The 21,892-nt window shown below is 40.1% G+C and overlaps 1 protein-coding gene across 1 annotated transcript in view; it reads right to left on the bottom strand.

Moving 5' to 3' along the window:
• The window catches only part of TTLL5 (tubulin tyrosine ligase-like family, member 5), a 136,273-nt gene that overhangs the window by 82,670 nt on the left and 31,711 nt on the right, over window positions 1-21,892 (bottom strand). The window contains exons 13-22 of the mRNA XM_010583727.1: window positions 15,988-16,069; window positions 14,370-14,431; window positions 13,513-13,604; window positions 10,946-10,987; window positions 7,681-7,794; window positions 7,231-7,322; window positions 6,554-6,616; window positions 5,534-5,572; window positions 4,440-4,585; window positions 3,103-3,394 (exon numbers count right to left, since the gene is read on the bottom strand). Coding sequence (XP_010582029.1) covers window positions 3,103-3,394; window positions 4,440-4,585; window positions 5,534-5,572; window positions 6,554-6,616; window positions 7,231-7,322; window positions 7,681-7,794; window positions 10,946-10,987; window positions 13,513-13,604; window positions 14,370-14,431; window positions 15,988-16,069 — 1,024 coding nt within the window. The remainder of the gene's footprint in view (window positions 1-3,102; window positions 3,395-4,439; window positions 4,586-5,533; window positions 5,573-6,553; window positions 6,617-7,230; window positions 7,323-7,680; window positions 7,795-10,945; window positions 10,988-13,512; window positions 13,605-14,369; window positions 14,432-15,987; window positions 16,070-21,892) is intronic.

Raw genomic sequence — 21,892 nt, 5'->3', positions numbered from 1 at the left:
CAACCCATTACTTTCCTGAAATATTATTCCAGAACTTAACTGTTCTAGTAATTAGGAACCTTCTTTTACTACCCAGCCTAGCTTCATTGATGAGCAGTTTATATTTGCTTTTTCTTTCTCCCACATTGTCCTGTATCGTAAATAATTTCATCCCTGATGAGGCTCCTTCCTTGAATGTATTTATTAACATCAATTACATTCTTTCATAGTTTTCATTTTATTAGTGTGAACTATCCACATCTTTCAGTGTCTTCTAACAAAGCACCCACACTGGTGACACGATGAGACTAGCAGCTTGTCTCGACCTGTTCCAGTCACAATTTATCTTCCATGAACATGGGTGATAGCAACTGTATACTATATTCCACATAAAGTCTCAGAAGTATCTCAAGTGATAAACCCTAGACCACATTTGGTGTTTTCATGCATGCATGAGCTAGAGCTTTGCAATCCTGTGATCAACAAGCATGCAAGATATTTTTCCTTATAATTAATTTGCAGCTGATAGAATTTCTGCAGTAAATTATTAGTTCCTAAAAGCATGCCCTTGCACTTTGTGCTACTGCATTTCATCCTAGTTATATTATTCCTATCCTTATGGTCACCCAGTTCTTAGCATGTTTATTCCACTACTTTTCTCTCATGGTAATAACTCCCAAATCTTTTCCATCATCAAAATTCATTAGCACATTTCTACATTTTGTGTCATTCTTGAATTGATTACTAAAATCAGCCTCAGACTGATTCCTGAGGAACCTCACCATTTTTTCCTCTACTTGTTCTCTGCTTCTTAGAAATATTGTCAGGTATTTATATGGTCCTCATGAGTCCATGTACACTAGTCCCTGAAAACTCAGTCCAGAAATTTGGTCTTCCTGTTTTATATGTCTGTAAATTTCATGAACACTTCATTACAGTGTTACATAGAAATCATACAACACAATAGCACTTATAGAGATCGATGTATCAATTTAGATAAGAACTGAAGTTAAAATAAAATACATTAAAAGTATTCATGCATCTGCTTAATCATTAGCTTTTGATGCTTCTGAAAGACCATGCCAGGTCTAAAGAAGGGCTAAGCAAATGATGAGTTCACAAGAGTCTCAAAGTAACATCCTCTGTGGATAGCTGTACCAGTACTGCAGTAAATAAAACATGATAAAAATACCTGGTTACAATTCCTGTCTTGCAGTGAACTCCAGAATACACAGCAGACCTTGTAACATTTCCGAGCTCTGTATGCTGCTAGTCACCACACCTACCTTCTCTTCCCACGTCTGGAACATCAGGAGAAGATCCTGAACCCTGACTAAGAACTAATATTTTATACATCAAGCCACCATGTATCAGAAAAGGCTCTCCCCTGATGGCTCTCTAGGGCTGCCAGGTTTGTTTTAGGTATAACTCAAACATCTCATGACAAGGAGTTCAAAATTTGTGCTGGCAGGAATTAAGGACACCCCACCCCCCCGACATTATCAACATCAGCACAGTAATACAATTCTTTGTCTGTACCTGATACTTCTGTGATTACAAAATGGGAAACTGAAGAAGGTCCTTGTATAACACTGCCTCTCCTCCAGTGTGTGGAATATTGAAACCTGAGGCCTTAAATGCAGGAACCAGTAACCCCATTTTCTCTTTACTTCCCTGGGAATGGCACAGTTGGGGAAACAGGTTTCATTTGACTATTACCTCTTTACCACCCAATGTGTGGAAGGCAGAGAAACTGCCTCATTGGGTCAACTAAAGGAGAGAGAGAAGTCCTACCACTTACAAAAACTGACTGGAATAGGCCTGGTTTCTTTTGGATGAAAATTTCATTACTTCAGCTCCTCTGCCTGTTGACCCCACGAGCAAAGCTTTCATCAATGACAGATCAGATGGGGCCAAGCCCAGCACAATCCTGGAACATGAGGTCACCACAAGCCTTCCACACTTCTGTGGGGAATCCCAACAGTTCCAGGTGCTGAGCAAAATTCTGCCAGGAACACCAGACAAAGCTTACGTTCTCAGCAGGAGTCAGATCTATATATAGGTAGATGACAGCATTGTTATGTTTGTCCTCAAACACGTTTCAGAATCTTCCCTGTCATGACAGCAAATGTCCTTGCCACAAGAAGACATTAGAACAATCCCTAAATGCACTTGATAATTCATAAATGCTCTCAGAAACTAAACAGAACAACAAGCAACAGTTGTTTTCTCTACCTTTGGACATTTTTCACAGAAAACATAACGCTGCTTCTTATCTAGAAGATGTAAAATCCTCCTACACAGATATATATGATCGCTCTTTTTGCCCTTCCTGTCCACCTGCAAATAGACAGTTCTACTACCCACATTTAAGGGGAGGATCATGCTTCTAAACATTTAGTAGGACACTGGTTGGTGTTATTCTATACAATCTCCTCCAGCACCTCTCTTTTTTTCAAGCAACAAAGCCATGCATCAGAACATAGTCTGCCCCACACTGTCATACTTAACAGCAGGCAATGAGATGTTTCAGTAACTTGTCACTTTCAAATGACCTCCTATCTTGCTCTCAGGATGTGATAACCTTGAGCACAGATTATTATTAGAGGTAAAAATTCTATCACCAAAAATAAAAGCACAAAAATGAAAAAACTAATTCTATGGAGAGGCAGCACTGAGATATTCCTACCCAACCTTTCTTGGATAGTTTAACATATGCTTATACCCACTTCTTCGGAAATGCAAAGAACTAAAAGATTAACTTTAGAATTCAATAGCAGGCATCCTGAGTTAAGACAGAGAGGCATTTTAGAAGCATGACTTGACCAAAGAACAGCTTACATCACCAGATTAAAGAATAACAATGGACACTACGGCTTATGCTTTATACTGATCCAACAGGTCAGGCATTTAGGTAAACTCTCAGTTTTTGCAACTATCTCCTTTCTGTGCCAACTAGCTGTTAAGGCAGCCCACAGCTAGACAAAAGTCCAGGGTCCTTTCTCTAGGGTCCTCTTATCTCCTCACACTCATTCATAATGCGGCACTAAGCATACATCCTCCATATTTTAACCAATATTAGCTGCTAGTCAAAACTCAAGGCAATATGCAGGAATCTCTCACCTCAGATTCCCATGTTTTTGAAGAATCTGCAGCAAGTTAAACTGAGATCCTGAGTCTGTTTTTTGAAGGAACAGCTCTCCTCCATCTCCGGTTTTCTTGTCGAGTTTTTCTGGCAAACTCTCCTTACAAGCAGTTTTCACCAAGTCAGACAGCTTTGGCTTGCTTTTCACCTGGGTGTCCGAAAGAGAGCCAACAGTTCTATCTAGCTCTTCATCTTCACCTGCATCCACCTCCTCTTCCTCCTCACCTTCTGCATCTGACTTGAGGGACAGCTTTGTTGTTTCTGATGCCCCTGTAGTGTAGGACAAATCACCTATGCTGGTTAAGAAAAAAAAAAGAAGTGGGGAGGACTGCCCTGCTATTTATACCCTTTGGTTTACTTCTAAACTCTCTTCCGCTAGAAGGACAGAACACCACAATTTTAGAATGGCATCTTAACTATTGCTGCCCTTTATTATTCTTTCTGCCTTTCTGCTTGTGTATCGAACAGTTGAGAAGCCCATTTTCCCAATATCAGAGAAGACAGACCAAGATTCTTGTCTTAACTTTACAAATGAAAAAAAAAAAAAAAAGAGAAACAAAGGCATTTTCCTATATTTTATCCTAATCTTTACATATATATATACACTGACATATATATATACACTTACACTTGACATATATGCTCAATTTTTGTACTTTTGTGCGTCAGAAAAATCAAATCTATGAAATCTAAACTTCTACGTGTGTCAATAAAGATCACATACCTTAACATAGCACCAAAAATCATTTTATAACATACAATCTCTCCCACTGCAGTCAGTATCACATAGCTACTAGAAAGAATTTAGATAAAGGCTTCAGGAACAGCCACTTGTGAGGACCATTAACCTCTGTACCCTTTTAAGTTTTTCCCACATCAGCTTGGATAAGAAGGATTTCTCTCTCTGCAACAGCTCAGAGTCAATGCTGTGTAGGAGAACCAGCCTGGAAGGTCCCAAGTTTTCACCTTTCTCTAAAAAGCTGGAGGACTATAGAGGCACACATACTGTTGAATTCTTGTACCCCAAATGCAACCACAAGCTCATCTTCAAGAAAATATTGATTACCTTTAGTCATATACCTGGGGATGTGGAATGGTGGGACTGAAATTCTAGGCACTAAGGAAGCAGGAAGCTCATAATAGTTTTCACTTCATTCCTCTTAACACTTGAAATGAAAACTATTAACTTCGATCTGTGAATCCCTTCAGGGACTACAAAGGCCAGAACAACCCCATTCACTCGCATTTCAAATTAAGAAGTCCTTGCTTGCTTGTTTCTGACTAGCCACTCATCTAAGACTCTAGCCATGCATACCTGATGATCTTGTCCGTGCTGCTCTAGCCTTGCCATGACATCGCCGGCGCTTCCGTAACTCCAGTGAAACAAGCTTTCTCTCATAAAAGAGAGCATGAGAGTCTACAGCTTCCAGCTTCATATCCAGCCTTCCATTAAGACCTGCTCTGGGAAGCATAATACACAGACATCCTCAATCTCCCTTTATACTTCTCTCCCTGGTGATACAAGAGACTTAGTAGATTAAATTTCTTCAAGAAACAGTTTTCCTGACACAGGGAAGAAATATTTATGATCCGTCTAACCTTGCTCTATTTAAAGCCTGTGAAAGTTTGAAGTGAGTCTTCCAAGTACTTTACAGAACATCATCTCTCAAAGCCCCAAAACGCACTTATCTAGTGTCATGCTTTCATGACTAAGCAGCATCTGTCCATCATGCAGCAGGTCAAGGCACAATTAATAGGGAAAATTGAATTGCAAGAGTACAAAACAATGGATGGGAGTGGGAAGAGAGCACGTGGACCCGAGTCCTGTCTTCTGAACCTTTCATGTAGACAGCTTGTTCTTCACTGTTTGGTCAGAGATAAGAATTTTAACATAATCTAAGTGAAAAATTACAACTGTTCTACAAGTTCTGCCTAAACCAAGGGAGAAGGAGCCCTGCCAGATTCCTTAAGGGAGACAAACAACAACTTCTGCCAGTGCACAAAGATCCAGCAAAGTGTTCTTTATGATATAAGTGGGAACATCCACAGAAAATTCCTGTTGCTCCATTTATGTTTTAGATCTAGTGAAGTGAATATAGGTATATGAAGTCCAAACCCCTTATGCATTACAGGATCTTTTGAGAGAGTTCAATGGTGAGGCTTATCAATATGGTAGGAATGCCAAAGTAGGAAGCCTAAGAGGAGCAACTTTAAGGTCCAATCCAACAAAACTTAAGCTCTCCACATGCTGGGATACTCTTTGCTCACTGTATTTACTTTCCTAAAATTAGTTTGAAGGATTTCAGGTAGAAAACACATTGACCCAGGACTTGGAAGATGAAGCAGTAGAAATCTAAACTTAGAATAAATCCTACAAAGTACAAATTATTTAATTAAGAAACCATTTACCGGGATCTCCCAGTGATGAAGTCTCTTTTCATCTTGCCCCTACAAAGGGAAAAACAGCAAAAATTACCTTCCATTCTGGATCATCACCTGGATTAAAAAGCCTCTGAAGTCTTTCAGGTGTACAGTGAGAAGGCCAAATTTACAGAATTCCTTGTGAGTTCTGTCTTAAAGGAGAAAAAAAAAAAGGCTCAAAAAGAGGAAATCTGAGCAGCTGTTCTACAACTGATGCTTGCATCTGTCTGGCTTAAATTGGAGAAGGTGTCATTTGGAGCTACCCTTTAGACACACCCCTGAAAGTACACAGGAAAAAAAAAACAAAAAAAAACCCCAAAAAACCACAAACAAACCACCTTACAGTGCTGATGCAGGAAGAGCTTCTGTAAATATTGCCTCCTCAGTCAGCAACCCTAGCCTTACTCTGTAGTTACTTTATTGTGGATCTCAAATTTGGGTAAGAAAAACCATTGAGAAGGAAGGGTGTTAAACACACAATGAAAGATATTGCACACAACTCTCAATGGAAGTTCAGCTAGTGGCATGAACTGTCATTTCCACCCAAGCACAGCCCAGAGAAAGAGGCATCAAATAATGTTTGCACAGGTTAAGAGATAGGGATACTAAACCTTTGGAGTAAATTTCAGTGCTTACTTTACATGAGGACAAGCTCTAATCTGACTTTTAATTTGAAACAAAAGCTAAGCAAGGACCACCTATAATCCCTTCATAGAGAAACCTAGGTGCTTGAAGGTTTTTCATGTCTATAGTCATCTTCTTACTCCAACAACTCCCACACCCTTTGTGTATTGTCCTTTTTGCCCTTGGATTCAGAAGCACAACACAAAAATGTGAGAAACCTCCACAGTCACTGGCACACTAGAGAAGAGACACACAACTATTACCACCCCCATAAATCGCAGGCTTTATATTATTTGGTGTTTATAACATTGGATAAGTGAGGAATCAATCCTTTTCATGCTGTTTGTGCCCTTTGCCTCTCTCCCAAATAGAAAAGCTTTCTACCTGTCCTGAAACAGACGTGTAGCCAGCATGTAGTTCATTGATGTCTTGTGCTCTAAAAAGGATCTAGAAAATCAAAATATAGGATGTATCAAGATAGTGTTCAACACAATGAAAGGCAGCTTAATACAGAAATAAATTATCTATAAAGAACATCCCAGAAGTGGATTGAGACAATATGCTGTACCATAACAGAAAAGAGGAAAGGAGGAGAGCTATCACTTCTCAGCTGAAGTTCCTGGTGAGGCAAGAGACACAGAAAAACATTACAGACTGGAAAAAAATTAGAAAAGCGTAACATAGTATCACTCACAGGATGTAGCCCTATACTGTGTTGATGGCCTAATGACAGAGTACACAGTACATGCAGCTGTAGGATGTAAAAGCAGATAGCAGGAATAGATTACCTGAAGTGAAGACATTTTTATTCTGACAGAAAAGCAACATCAGAAACAATGCTTGATAGCCTTCCATAAGGTGCAGTTAGGCAAAGCAGCAGCAGTTAAAAACAAGGGATCAGAAAAACACATCCTCAACACTAAAATAAACTCTACCAAAACCCTCAATATGTGTCTTTCTGATTGCTAAGCTGGTTGTTCTACATATACCTAACACAGAATATCCCTCAACACAGAGCATCAGTGCAACACTGAGCCATCCTATTGGATTCTTATTCTTACCCATAAAGGTCCCATGTTAATGGGGTAGGGAATATCCGGATGAAGCCTCCTCTCCGTTCATTCTCCTCTCTCACTCGATGAAGAACTTTTATCTTGGAATAAAAAGAAAAAAAAAAAAAATAGCCAGCAAAATAGATACAATGAAGAATGAACCCTAGAAAAATCTCTGAGTTTCAGAGGACAGGACTATTACTGCAGTCCTGGGAGTGGGCTGGCTACACATGATATCCTTAAGCAATTTTATCCTGCATTTAAATTCTGAAGGAGTCTATCACACCTGGCATGACTGAGGGCAAGGTCAGTACCAGCAGTAAAACTCAGAAGTTCTGTTTCAAAAATTATACTTCTGTCATGTTTTTCATATACATGCACTTGTTTTTTGCTGAGCAAATAACCCCACATATTGCATGAAATCCAAGGTAAATAAAAGGTATTTAATAGCCTACTTACCTCCTCCATGGAGAGACCTAGCACAGAGCTGCCTTGCCTTCCTGTTGCTTTTTCCCTGCCTGAGGGCACTGGGTTTTTAATTTCAGCATCACTGGCAGACAGAGGACGGGTACGCTGTAGAGACAGTGTGAAACCAGATTTTCCCCTTTTCCTCTCTCAACTTTAAAAAAAAAAAAGTTACATTCAAACTCCAGGATCCTCTTCCCAGCAGAATCTACACTCCAGAGTACTGCAGCCAGAATTCACAATTCCACACTTCAGCGGTTGAAGAGTCCACACAGCAGCGGGCACAAAGTGTGAGTATTCACTTTCCCAGTTTTTAACACAGCAGGACTCAATTCAGGCATCAGTGCCAGTATTTACACCCCTGGCCCCTTCCAGAAAAACATGAGACATACACAAAAGCACCAAAGCCAGGATTTCATACAGAAAAATTCTCACCCAAGGGGCACCAAAAGCCAGCTTCACACTCACAGGCCCCAAATACACTTGGATTCACACCTCAATGGTACCAGAACCATGATTCTCTGTTCCAGTTGTGTTGCTACACTAGAACAGAACTGTAATTCACTGATGAGATAAAGTTGCAGGGGAAAAGTGAAAAATTCAGTTCACCACCTGTAATTCTTTTGTTACTATACTGCTGGATCTCGTCTTGCTACTTCTCACACTTAACGGACAGATCTTGTATATGTACATAGATATACCATGCAAATTTGCAGATACATGCAAATTTAAAAAATAAGAAATAATTTGCAGACAGTCTCTCCAAGCTCATTCTTAACCTGATGGGCAGTCCTGATCAATTCTAACAAAGGACAGGAATTCAAAGTGTCTTCACATTAGCAGGATTATAAAATCTTAAAATCCCAGCAAGACTGAAATCTTTGAACATGTTCTCAAGTACATTTTAGCTGGTCTTAGGCCCAGTTCAGATAACTACCTCTGTAAAAATAGCATTAAGAGTCTAGCTGAGAAGGTCTCATGCCTTTATACAAAATTCAAATTTTCTTTTATCACTATACTGAGCAAAGAATGCACAGAGAGACTTCTTAATCTAGAAAGAAGAGAAAAAGATGAGAAACCTTAAGCTGGATGACCAGGGGAATATCCCATAGTGCTCAGATACAAATAAAACTCATGGCAAGATCAGGTTGTAAATTTATTTGTAAAGACTATTGGAACTGAATTCCATTCTCCCTGTTTCATTAGAAATTATAAGCGGCTATTCAGAATTTGCAGATTCTGAAATAGGGAGGCAAAGGGCACAAACAGCATGAAAAGGATTGATTCCTCACTTATCCAATGTTATAAACACCGCAAAAGGAACAGGCATTGCACTAGAATGGGTTACACTGCAGTGATTGGCACAGAAAGATCCAAAGAGAAAACAGACATAGCAGGTGCCAGCTGAAACATTTTGTTAAGCCTAATGAAAACTGATTAAATAAAACAAGAGGAAACGAGACAATCTGGATGAGAAGGTAGGAGACAAGCATTTGCAGAAGAAATAAAAATGTCAGTAGTCAAACAGGTTTGCTTGATGCTGCAGATGGCATCAAGTTGAAAGGCTTTTAGTCTTTCTTCCTAACCTGGCCTCCATTTCAAAAAGCACGGCTCAACAACTTTAATAACTTCCTCTAAAATCTTCTGCTAGGTAACCTCCTCTTAAAAACCATTTCCTGACACTACCATAACAATCATCATGTGATAACTGCTGCTCAAAGAGAATATTACAGGAAATTTTTCATCCTATCAGATGATCTCCTTTACTAAGGAAATACTTCAATGAAATAATCTCAATTGTCTGGATACAATGGAGATAATTTCATTGATTACATACAGAAAATGTATACCTACATATTGGCAGCTCTGGCTCCTATGACTAGTGAAGCTCTGGCTCCTATCTGAGAACAAACTATACTATTGTCAAAATGCTAGAAAAAAACTCTAACTTTACTGAACTTCTGCACAAACACTTTTTTCAGTGTTTCACTGCAGAATTCTCTCTGGCTATAGCACAAATGTCTCTAACTTCACAAAGATCTTGTTTCCTTTTTGATCCAGCTTATCTTTAAAAGTATAGATAAATCCAACCACTTTGTTTTATCTCCAAATTCTGTGAGCATCTCTGGTTTCCACATGATTCTAATTATCCTAAGCAGCAGTTGGCACACTGACAGCAGTTGGCACAAAGATCCTTCCTATTCTTTATGAAACCTCATTATTCAATAAGACTCTCCTCTCAGCCTCAGCTAAACTAACACAGAATGATACAAACAACAGAGCATAGAATGAATTAGGTTCTCAAGATGATTCCATCTGTCCTACCTTCCTTCCTGCTGGGAAACCTCAAAAAAAAAAAAAAAAAAAGGAGAACCATCACCATTACGTTCATGCAGGAAGCCCAGCAGCAAAATAATGCCTACCATGTCCCCACACAGCCAGGTGCTTAGAATTGTAAACTAACATTGATTTGTCCATATGGCTTGCAAGGAGGATGCCAAATATGACATTTAGAAAGGTGGATCAGTCTGATTTATGCTAACAATAGTTCTACATGTTTCCACTATCTTTAAGAATTCCTTCTTATCTATTTTGACCCAGTTGACTCTCAAATTTTTGCAGTTTCCTTCAGATGACTGTCTCATGGAAAACACTTACTTCTTTTATAGGGCCACCTGAATTTTGTCCATACAGATTCACCTGTGCTATCCTTTCCATTCAGACTTATTCCATTGCCTGTAGTACACAAGACAAAAATTCCTCCTCCTCCTCCTTTTTGGTGTGACACTCCCATTTATTGCTGTTTTCACCAGCTCTTCCTTTGGTTTTGCACTTCCTTTTCAATGACCTACTAAATCCAGAACACTGTGCTGCCACTGTCTTCATCATTTGATGACCAGAACGACAACTTTATCTTTAAACATCTATATCCAATTTCTTTAAAATGCAGTTCAGAAATACTTGTAGGCTTAAAAACTTTGAGGGATTTGACCCAGCTGACCTTGACTCTCAGCACACCTCACCTACTCTTTCTTTAAGCTGCTAGAACTGATGTAAATGTTTTTCCAACCTTTGCTCTTGCCACATGGAAACGTATGCCAGTACCTGTCCATTTCCTCTTTTCTTGTTGACTTCGTCCCTCCACCAGGCTACTTAGCTACAAAATATATTTTGGGACCAATTGTGCCAAAAGTATTGTACAAGGTAACATTTGAAATTGCATCCCTTATACTGGTGAAGGGAGCTGAAGGTTACTTACCAACCTGGTGTTTGCTGTTTGCGACTGCGCAGACACAGGATGCTGCAAGAGACACACAAAGAGAATAAAACCCTTGTGTTCTCTAAGACACTATCATCCCTGCCCAAGTTACAGAGGAGCGATGAGTACCCTAAAGCAAAAGGGTATAACCGAAGTCCAGAGATATAGCTAACAGCTTCTACCATCTCAGTTCAGATCTTCCTCATATCCTCTGCAAATGTATCCTGTCCCCATTCCAAACGCTAACCTCAGATGTGCTCAACCGTGCAAAAGGCATCTGGACGTACATATAATTTTCAAAAGCACACAGAAAAGAGCTCTGCAGAATGGATGAATTAACTCAACTCTCATGACCAAAATTCATATTTTTGTAAGATAAGAATTACCCAGAGGAAATTATTTAATAGCTATGTATTACAGAGAAACAGACGCTGTCAAGTAGAATTGTTCATAGAACAGAGGGGGTAAAAAAAGTCATAAAAATCCTGACATTCCAGAAGCCATTTCATTTAAATATCTCAACGATATTCCAGTTCTTGTGAAGGAACAAGATGCTTTTTAACATTCCAAAATAGGTGTAGAAACATCAGCAGAATGTCAAAAAGTACCCTGTATTACTTATCTAGCAACAGGCCTACAAGCAAGGCCAGTTTAATGACAGGGGTAGGTTCAAAAGAAAACTATTATCATAGGAGCTTCGATCTTTCTTGCCTTCAGTTGTATTCATCCTCTCCAATGCCCAAGAGGAGCAAATGGTGTAAGAAAGGATTCTCAAGAGACCTATCTATCACTTCGAGATGTGCTACTGCCAAGTTCTTCTCTACAGTTGGTCTATACAAAACAGGTCAAGGTCCCTTTATTGCTTACGATTAATTGAAAAAGCTCCAACCCAAATCAACAATAAGTTACAAAGGAAGCAGCTAAATTGTTCATTTCCCTAGAGAGAGAAATTCTCAGAGTGTCAAACCAAAGAAATTGCACAAGGAACTTGCAGTCCAGTCTGATGAAACTCAGAAAACAGAGTAACTATCTCATGACCAAGAATGCTGGTATCAGCATTTCTTTCCCAAGAACCAACTTTTACAATGATTAAAGATGGCCTACATGAATGATCAAAACTTAAGACATCATGAAGGAGTTAAGAAAAACAAAAGAGGTTCAAAGTACCCTTTGCAACTGAGAACGGGAACAGAAGTATCAAAGATCCAACAATACGACATAAAATGCATTCAGCAAAGAGCAGGCCAAAACATTCTTGAACCATGGAAAAATCTATACACCTATTTAGCCATGGGATTTCCATTTAGGTATTTAAGAAGAACATGCTGCAAAACTTTATCACTGGATTAGAAGCCTGTTCCTTGTAAAGCTAGGTACAGGGGACCTGTCCCAAAAGATAAACTAATCCCATCTCAACCATCGCTCTGTCATATGAATCTTCACACATTTCAACTGGCCAGGCCTTACACCTATTTGTAGTTTTTTAAGCAAAATAAATCTGTAAATTTAAAGCCTCCTTAAAGATTCAATCCTTCCCAACAGCTCAATTTTCTGAGACTGTCTTGTATAATTTTTTTCAGATAGAAGATGTCAAATCATCAGGGTCTGATTGCATTACTCTAAGACAGAGGTTACTTTTTCTGGAATGGCTCCTAATTTATCCGAGGTACCTTCTGTCTGCCACAAAAAGCACCTTTATGGTCAGAGGGATCTGTATGAAAACCTATCTATCTATTAAATTGGCCTTAGAAGCTCTGGACTCAGCCATGCATCTTATAGATACTCAAATCTCACCTTACCAGCTATTCACCTGTCTCCCAGTGACTCAAGACTAAGTTTTACAAGAAGCAAAATGTTGCAATTTTTGTGAGTTTTCCCTATACCAAAAAAGGACAGTGTATTGGTATGCTGTCACTGAACAAAGATGACTTCTCATTTCCTAATTCAGCTTGAGCTACAGAGCCATGTTGCATGTCCCTCACAGGAGCATATGCATCAGCTGCAGAGAACGTCAGGATACACCGTCTGCCTATTTGCCTGAGGAGAAATGAATTTGAAAGTCCAAATGACATAGGGGATCTCCCTGCCTTTTGTGAGTGCTCCACTTCCACAGATATTTATGGAATACATCTCATAACCAGAAAAAGATAGAGAACAACTGCTCTGCAGCACTACAGTGCTAAGAAAGCACTATCTCAGCAGAAAAGGTAATGAACAGTCACAGCAAGCCACACGAGGCGTCAGTCCAAAGATCCACAGGAAAGGAAGTGAGAGGTTCCAAGAGTGAATGGGAAAGAAGGCTTAAATTCCAAGTGCAAAAAGCTCTTTCTGCCTAGAAGGAGGTCTTGGAGACATTCATAAAGCTCTAGGGTTCTGGAAGGTCGTTGCCCACAACAAAACAAAAGTGGCTGAACATAGCTCAGGTGCATCCCCCAAGTCTCTTCTGTAGTTATCCTAGAAATCCAAATATCCTCACTCCCTCACTGGCTCTCTCAGCTGTGAGCCAAATTCAACGAGACTGACTTTCCTGCTATCCTCCTCAGCTCTGGCTTGTTGAAGTCACTTACCTGCAGCTTCTGGTATGGATTTCTCCTGACAGATTCAGATGAATGATAAATGGCCCGGCTTGACCGCTGGCCTGGATCCTGGCACACGAAACCTATGGGCATCAGGAGCCACATGAGAACTTTAACACAGGCAAACCCTGAAATATAAACCTAGCATTCCTGTTAATGATCTCAGTCTATACATGACCTTCCTGTCCCTGCCCAAGGACCAAAAAGGATGCTTTTTCTTTTTTATACCTTGCTTTGTTTAATCCCAAACTGTACATTGCATTACATTTTTTTTTAATAACACTGGAACTTGCTTCAAAACCAAGTACTTAAATCAATAAGATGGGTTACTGAATAGCAGCATAGAGATAGGCTCCATTTCTTAAATAGCTGAGCAGACCACCTGATGACAATTCTGCATCTTTTAGTATTAGGGGTAAGTTGTGTCAAGTAACTGAACCAAGATGTCCTAAGAATGCCTAAAAGGTGCTGTGCACTAGACAGTCATGCAGCTTTCACAATCATGACTCCACTTCTAACATAGCCTAACCAGAACCCACACATTCAACCTAAAAAAAAAATGCATGAATACTGATTCTGAGGGCTAAACAGAAGTCACCTACTAAAGAGAAAGAGTAGTGTCTTCAAATACCAAACTAGGGACTCTTAATAGCACCTAAGCATCACAAACAGCCAGATTATTCTGAAGCTGAAACATCCATGTATAACTTTCCAGTGCTAAATACAGTTGCTCTCCTTTAACTGGAGTTCTCCTCTATTATACTTATCTGATAACATGCAGCTCATAAACCTACCTTTTACTTTTTTTAAATGAGGAAAAGGTTGAAGGAGCTTTTTATTACACTCACCTACAAGAGTGAACATATCTGAGAGCATGCTAGCTTTGATCTTCAGGTCCAAAGGAGCATCACTATCCCCACATGCAACAGAGGACAAGAGGAACTATTTGTCTGGCATTAAATGAGAGGAATGCATCAATATGCAAGATATCTTCCAATACAGTTTCTTTGTATTGGTCCTTAACACAGACATAATCAACATGGGAGGAAAACTATGTGATTTTCACACACATAGGTAAAGACAAAACAGCAACAGATTAATCTGTTTCTGTTCATCCTTGTTCACAGCTTTAGTCTTCTAATGCAGCAATGTATGGCCTTGTTTTAGCTCTGCTTGGCTAGAAGCACTTTCTTTGAATGTACCTATGCTACGTTTCATGGAGTATATTGACATTGCTGCTGTAGAATTCTTAAAAACCACAATTACTTATGCCTCTTCCACATAAAATCATAAAATAGATGGGTTAGTTCTAATGGATGGGAACAAATGATTAGGGAAGGTGATAGACATGAAGAGGTCAGACAGTGGGGACAGATGGGAAGCATCCATAATTTTATCCAGCGGGAAAAAAAGTAATTAAAAAAAAAATCAATGAATACAGTTCAGATCAGACAGGCAAAGTCCGATTCCTTGGGAGCAGTGAAATCAGCCATCTTCTACAGCACAGTAATAGATGCCAACAGCTTGGACAAAGAAAATGGCAACCATAACAAAGCAGAGCAAAGGATGCAGATGTGAGTTAGAGTTTTAAGTAATACAGGATGCAAATAATTCAGTGTGTACATATGTGAGCACAAACCACTAAACCAGGAAATTAAATATTGTGGAAACATTCTAGTTGCACCTGAAAACAAAATGGGTACTATGGAAGCTAGAATTATGAACATGGTGTGAAAAAAATTTTTATGCAGGATAAAGAAGGAGGGAAAAAAAAGACAAAAATTAAGAGGAAGGTCAGATATGGCTATTCCAGGAACATATAACTTAAAGCTTGTTTATACTGCCATAACTGAAATATTACTCACAGTACTACAAAAGTGTATTGTGCATCTGTGCTCCTGTAAAGTTAAACAGTAGTCCAGCAAACGCATATAGTCGGAGATTTAAAGAAATAAATCCTCAAGCTTCATTAGAGTACGAGTGTCAGCATAAGGGCCAAGACAACACTCACTCTTTAGATTTTAGCTAAAGACAGTACCAGACCAAAAATTTGAGCCTGAGCATACATCTACGTAATCAAGTCAAACATAATGCCTGAACTCTGCTTGGACTCCAAAATCTTAAAGTTTCTACTCAGCCAAGCAGATTGAAAGCCCACACAATAGTCTGGAGAGTTTCAAAATTTATCTATGATGGGAGATTATGAAGTGTTAACAATGATGATGGACTGTGGAGGAGAAATAATTAAAAAGAAAATGGAAACCCAACTGGGTTCTTTCAAACCCTATTGCTGCAATAAGTTTGTTTATGCAAAGGGAAAAGCAAAGGATTATCCTCCCTCTCAATTAGCAGTGGAACAAATACTCTGCAGGCATCATGAAATCATGCCCTCCTAGGACCACAAGTTTCAAGGACAACCATCTCTAGCAACAGTCCCAGCCTCATATTAAACTGGGAATCGCTTACCAGGCCAATGATGGGGATAGGTTCACTTCCAACAGCCAGGGCTTGAGAGTGTCATCAATAAGGACATCAAAACCATACAGCTCTGAAAACACAGCAGACACTGTAAGTTTACCTTACTGCACCTTCAAACATTCAGATAAGGTCCAACATTAGTCTCTGTCAGGTCATTTCTATCTATATAATTTATGTTAAATCCAGTGAACTCTCTAAGACTGAACAAATAATAACATCCCACAAGTGGGAAATTTCACTTCCTCAGAAACAGGATTAAATATATTCTGTTTGTGGGGGGAAAAGGCAAGCAGAAAATGAGTCGTAGGAAAGAATTATATAAAAAAACTAAAGTCTTTGCGGTCCGCAAACTGCAGTTCATGCAGAACTCTACTACTTGTTTTCTGAATTTCTTGAATTGACACAAGCCCAGCAGGTCCAATCTACTTCTTCCATTGGATCCTGGAAACAACCAAACTTCATTCTCCCTTTCACTTTTTAATCCCTAAATTCACTGTTCCAGTCAGCTATAGAAAATCTTGCTTCTTTCAAGCATCAGCTTCTTTTCAATTATTGCTGTATGTTTTTCTGCAATATCCCCCCAGGAGTACAAAAGCCTTCTCCTCGGCAGCTCCCTCTACGTGAACAACCTCCCATAACTCTTGATCTTATTGACAGCTTGCCACTTTGCAGCAAACTACTATAGAAATACTTTTTCCTTAGTTTCTAAAACATTCATAACATATTACATCTGCTAGATGTGTTCTGCTCTACACAGGTCAGATTGAAGCCAGCTTCCCATTCCAAGACTGATTTTACTATTTCACTCTATACACACGTTCTCTATAGTTTGGAAAGATTTGCAAGAAAGATGCTACACAAAGACAATTGTAAATCAGAAGTTGGCATTAATGCAATTCCCTCTTCCAGCATTAAGAAATATAGTTAATGATCATCAGGGCAACTTATGCACATTTTTTCAAAACACTGCAGAACAGGGTATTGGCAGAGAAGAAGGATTTCCATGGAATTAACCAGTTCCCTAATGCCTGGACTGAAAGCAGGAGAATTTCTTTGCCATGCTGCTTTCCTTGAATTCTGGCCTTGGCCTTTTGTCGCCTGCCTGACGTTGATGCTGGCTCCGGGGAGCTGGACTGCTTGACAAGATCTTCCTATGCAGACAGCTGTGCGAAAGCTCATGTAGCTTATAATGGGAAGTTAATGAGCTGTGGGGGGGACTTGGAAGGGGAGGAAATGGCAGCAGAGTGAGTATTGCCTGCTCACTCTTCTAGACTGTGTAGCCAGACATTGAGTGGGAAGCAAAAGAGCAGAGAGTTAAGGAGTTGGTTCACTCCAAAGAAATGAGGCTGAATCTACATTTGGCTCTCTTGCTCCCCAGACAGGAAAGGCTGCAGTAGAGGGAAAAGGAGGAGGTGGGGATTACAAGTGTAAACATCAGCAAAGCATTTTGACCAGAAGAAACTTCTGATTATTTTAATACACTATTTCAAAATACAATCTCAGGTTTGGTGAAGACCTGTGACTCTTAATGGCATAGCAAACTCCAGTGGACAGGCAGCTCATGCCCAAAGCAGAGAAGCAATGAGTGGGCCTGTGGCAGCCGCTGGTCTGCAACCTCCCAACCCCAGCCAGGAAGCAGAGCATTTTGTTTTTACTAGCTGTTGCTTTTGCTGCTGGCCATTCCCTCCCTCTGCCCCTCAAAGGACCTTTGCTAGCATTTTGGCTCCCCTGACTTTGTCATCCTCTCTCACACTTTTCTCCCTTCCAAACTACTTGCTCTTTAAACCTCTCTCATTCCCATCCAGTCACTCACTCACTCCATCCACTTTTACAAATACATATGGGAAACCTCTTGACCTTAGCTAGCCCTGACCATGCTGCTGGTGCTTTACACTCCTTTCCCTTGTGTCTGCCTTGTTTATTAGGACAGAAAGCTCTTCACGGCATCCCTGTTGACTCAATTCCATTGTTAAACACAGACATCTAATGCCATCTGCAATGCCTTAGGGTCTCCTAGGAAGACTCCACTGCTGCTCCATAATGCCCCAAGCTTCATGTATTCTAGGTCATATCTACAACCCCTGGACAGATGTTTGCTACCTCAGGGCACCAGGAGTTACACAATATCCATGTTCTGGCAACAGAATCAAGCCTCACAGGTTCCCACATAGGGCTTAGCACAAAGGGGTTCTCAAGTCTGCCTGGGATACTAGGGCACAAACAGAAGATAAATTACCTGTGGTTTCAACTATCCTAGAAATATCTCCTTGGCCCTCTTCCACATTTGGAAAATGCAATACCTAGATTAAACACAGAAGAAGTATCCTTTCTACTATGAAACTCCACTATCATTTGTAAAAATAAATACACAGGCAGCAAAGATGTAGAATCACATGAGCACAGCAAGATCAGAAGTATATCCTCTGCAATTACCAACTTAAGCAAGCTTGTCATTTCACTCTATAGAGAGTAAAGAAAATAGAATGACAGAGAGAAACACATGCCTCAGGCTGTGGCAATGGTAGGTTTATGACAATCCACCTTGTACCACTATTGTTGTTAAGGGAAGAATATGAAGAAACTAAGATAGCAAGTTTCCACAGTGCCTTCCCTTGCTCCCCTCCTCTTGCTACTACAATCCACAAAAACATGTTTCACCCTTGACATTTGCTAAAGAGATTGGGATTATATCAGGAGGTACCAGCTGTTGCCAAGACTCAGCAGGAACAGCCTGCCTCTCCCCTCCAACCCCCATAGAGAAGTCACTGCTGACCGAGCTTTCCATCCTCCCAAGAGAAGGGCTAGCTTCAGACTGAAGTTTAACAGCAACAGTTCAGCCAGAGATTTTTTTTTTTTGCCAATGTCATTATTTAAGACTGAGGAAGGCTAGAGACATGGTCTCAAGCTTTTTGGTTCTGGTAAACTACCATGTATTCCAAGTTTGGTTTATAATCCTGTCAAAGACTGCACTGGCACTCCCTTTTAGAAAATCTCCCCAAAGAATTTGCTATTCTCCTTAAGTCTAGAAACCAAGTCACAAGTGATAGCCTGGTAGCGCAAACAACGTTTTCATGATTTTGCATAGAATGAATAAGCTCAGTTCCTAGAGGGTCACAGGTATTGCAGTCGTAATTCTAGTCTTTGTTTTCAGCTTGTTCACTGAACAAAAAAGAAGAAAGCTTTACTGCAAAGTACATAGTCTGCAACCGAATGGAGGCAACCTGAGGTTATGAAGGGACACATATACACTGAAAAAAAGCTGCACAGTATGCAACTCTTTTGCTTTTGCAATAAAAAATTATTTTCTCATTTTAAGCAGAAGCATATTTAAGGACATTCCTAATCCAAGGAACTACACCTGTGCCACTGAAATTCAAGTCTTCCCTTTTTCCTTCCTACTTCTTCTGTGCTTTATAAAGGAAGGAATCCTGCAGACCATGCTTATAGACAACTTGTATCAAGGAGCTTCAGTTAGAAAAGTTAATTGTGCTACAATTTCATCCAAAGCAGCAACCAGTCAGTGCAAGGGAGAAAAACTTCCAAGAGTATAGTGATGGACGTACTCCTTTGTTGAACATATTGCCAAACTTGAGGCTTCAGAGACTACATAGTATTTTGTAAATGAACTCCATTTTATCTAGTGATGGTACAGTACCTGCTTCAACTCTGGTAGAGCACATCTTAACAGTTATGGGGACATGAACACATCTACATCTTGGGGGCTATCACAACCAGGTCCCAAATTATTCCCATTACTCTACAAAAGGCCAACAAAACAGTTTAGGCTTTGATAGGCAAAAGGCCATACTCTGTCATATCAAGTAATAGAACAGAAGCTTCTACTTCGGACACCAAAGGCTTTGAGGAAAGTACTGGTACTGTAGTCTTATGCAGTAATTTGCCTTGCACTCCAAATAATACAGCTTAACTCCCTTTTTTAGAAAACTTTGTTTTATCAGAGAAAGGCTTTATCTCTCAGTGTTATTACAGGAAAGAACCCTACAAGAGGGGACAGAATTATTCCACATGTTAGTGTTCTTGTCTACCTCACAAGATGCAGCCTGCACCTGCCAGAGTTTGTCACACTAGCTTGGCCAAACTGCAATTACCTCATTTAGGGGCACTTTTTCCACAATAAGTAACCAGAGAAAGTCCATCACTTACTACCTCTCAACCTTTTTTTCCTTCTACTGGAGCCTGAAGGACACTTAGTCACATTCCCAATAAAGTCTTCAGAAATGGATTAATTTCAGGGTGCCTGTGTAGAATCATAGAGTGTCTTGAGTTGGAAGGGGCCCATAAGGATCATGAAGTCCAACTCCCTGCTCCTCGCAGGATTACCTAAAACCAAATCATATGACCAAGAGCATCGTCCAGATGCTCCTTGAACTCTGACAGGGTTGGTGCCCTCGAGGAGCCTGTTCCAGTGACCGACCACCCTCTCAGTGAAGAACCTTTTCCTAATGTCCAGTCTGAACTTCCCCTGACACAGCTTGATTCCATTTCCTCATGTCCTATCACTGGTCACCAGAGAGAGGAGATGAGCACCTCCCTCTCTGCTGCCCCTCTTGAGGAAGTTGTAGACTGCTATGAGATCACCCCTCAGCCTTCTCTTCTCCAAGCTGAAGAAGCCAAGTGACCTCAGCTGCTCCTTGTAAGTCTTGCCCTTGAGACCTTTCAACATCTTGGTTGCCCTCCTTCATAAACCACTACTTTCTTTGGTGAATGAAAGATTACAGTTGGACTCATCACCTGTACCAAAATCAGACTTGGAATCATCCTTCTATTCTGAAGTCAGAAAACCTAATAAGGCCATCTTCAAGGCTAACAGCAAAGAACAGGAGTCTTGATGCAAATTGGGCTGCCTTTATAAACCTAAATAATCACCCATGAAGGAGAAAGTTCTTCAACCCAGCATGTGAGATCATAGTGAGTGAAGAGGTTAACATCCCAATAACCACCTTTGGACATCACTTCCCTTATGCCACTGGGAAACAGCAGAGTAGATATGCTGCTACTTGTTCTTCAACAAACTTAGGTGGCCAAATTAAGAAAATGTAGTAGCAGGTAGATTAAAATAAAAGCCAGCAGACTCCATAGATACATGGGTACATGACGTGAAGGAGAAAGAGAGCATGTTTCCTGACTTCATTAGCCCAAGTTCTTCTGATTTCAAGCTCCTAAATCCCAACAACCTTAGGCCCAAACAAACTAAGAGACAATAACCTGGTCTTCCTCACTTCCATGTTCCCATCTATCTGCTAAAGACCTTAACATCACTACCAGAAACAATGAGAAGCCAGGGCTGATTCGGACTTTGGTAACACAAGTCCACTGATGATAAATTGACAATGCTGATCATTTCTTTATAGCTGGTTTTGGAAGACTTAATTCTTCCTAGGTCTGCCCCAGCACCCTGAAAAAGAAAACTGGTGCTACCAAGCTGAGAACAGCTTCCTAAAGAAACCAGAAAGCTTCTGCAGCAACAGATCCTGACTCTTTCAGCTCAGCTGTGGGTGTTAAGTCATGAACTATCAGTTAGGTACCATTTAGAGCTATGAAGTGACAAGTAAGGAAAACAGAGCAGAGATAAGACTCCTACAGGAGTTACCATTAGAACTATCCCTTGAACTCATTTTACCCTTCAGACTCAGCTGACAGCTTTGTTAAATTCTGAAGATATAGTTATATTACAAAACCTACCTTGGCACATTGGATCATCAAAAGACCTGTCCTGGAAGGTACAGAGCTCCTGAATCTGATGGTAGCCAGAGGGCTCTAAGGACAACCTTTTTCAGATTCAAAATCTGGCTTTAAAGCAAAGACTGACAGTAAGGATATAAAAATAGAATGGATTAAGCTTCGCAAAACCAACACAAGTGTAGGGAATACC

This window comes from Haliaeetus leucocephalus, unplaced genomic scaffold (assembly GCF_000737465.1).
Source record: "Haliaeetus leucocephalus isolate CR32 unplaced genomic scaffold, Haliaeetus_leucocephalus-4.0 Scaffold932, whole genome shotgun sequence".
NCBI classification, from domain to species: domain Eukaryota; kingdom Metazoa; phylum Chordata; class Aves; order Accipitriformes; family Accipitridae; genus Haliaeetus; species Haliaeetus leucocephalus.
The sequence above is the reverse complement of the archived record's forward strand: the minus strand, read 5'-3'. Positions and strand labels throughout refer to the sequence as shown.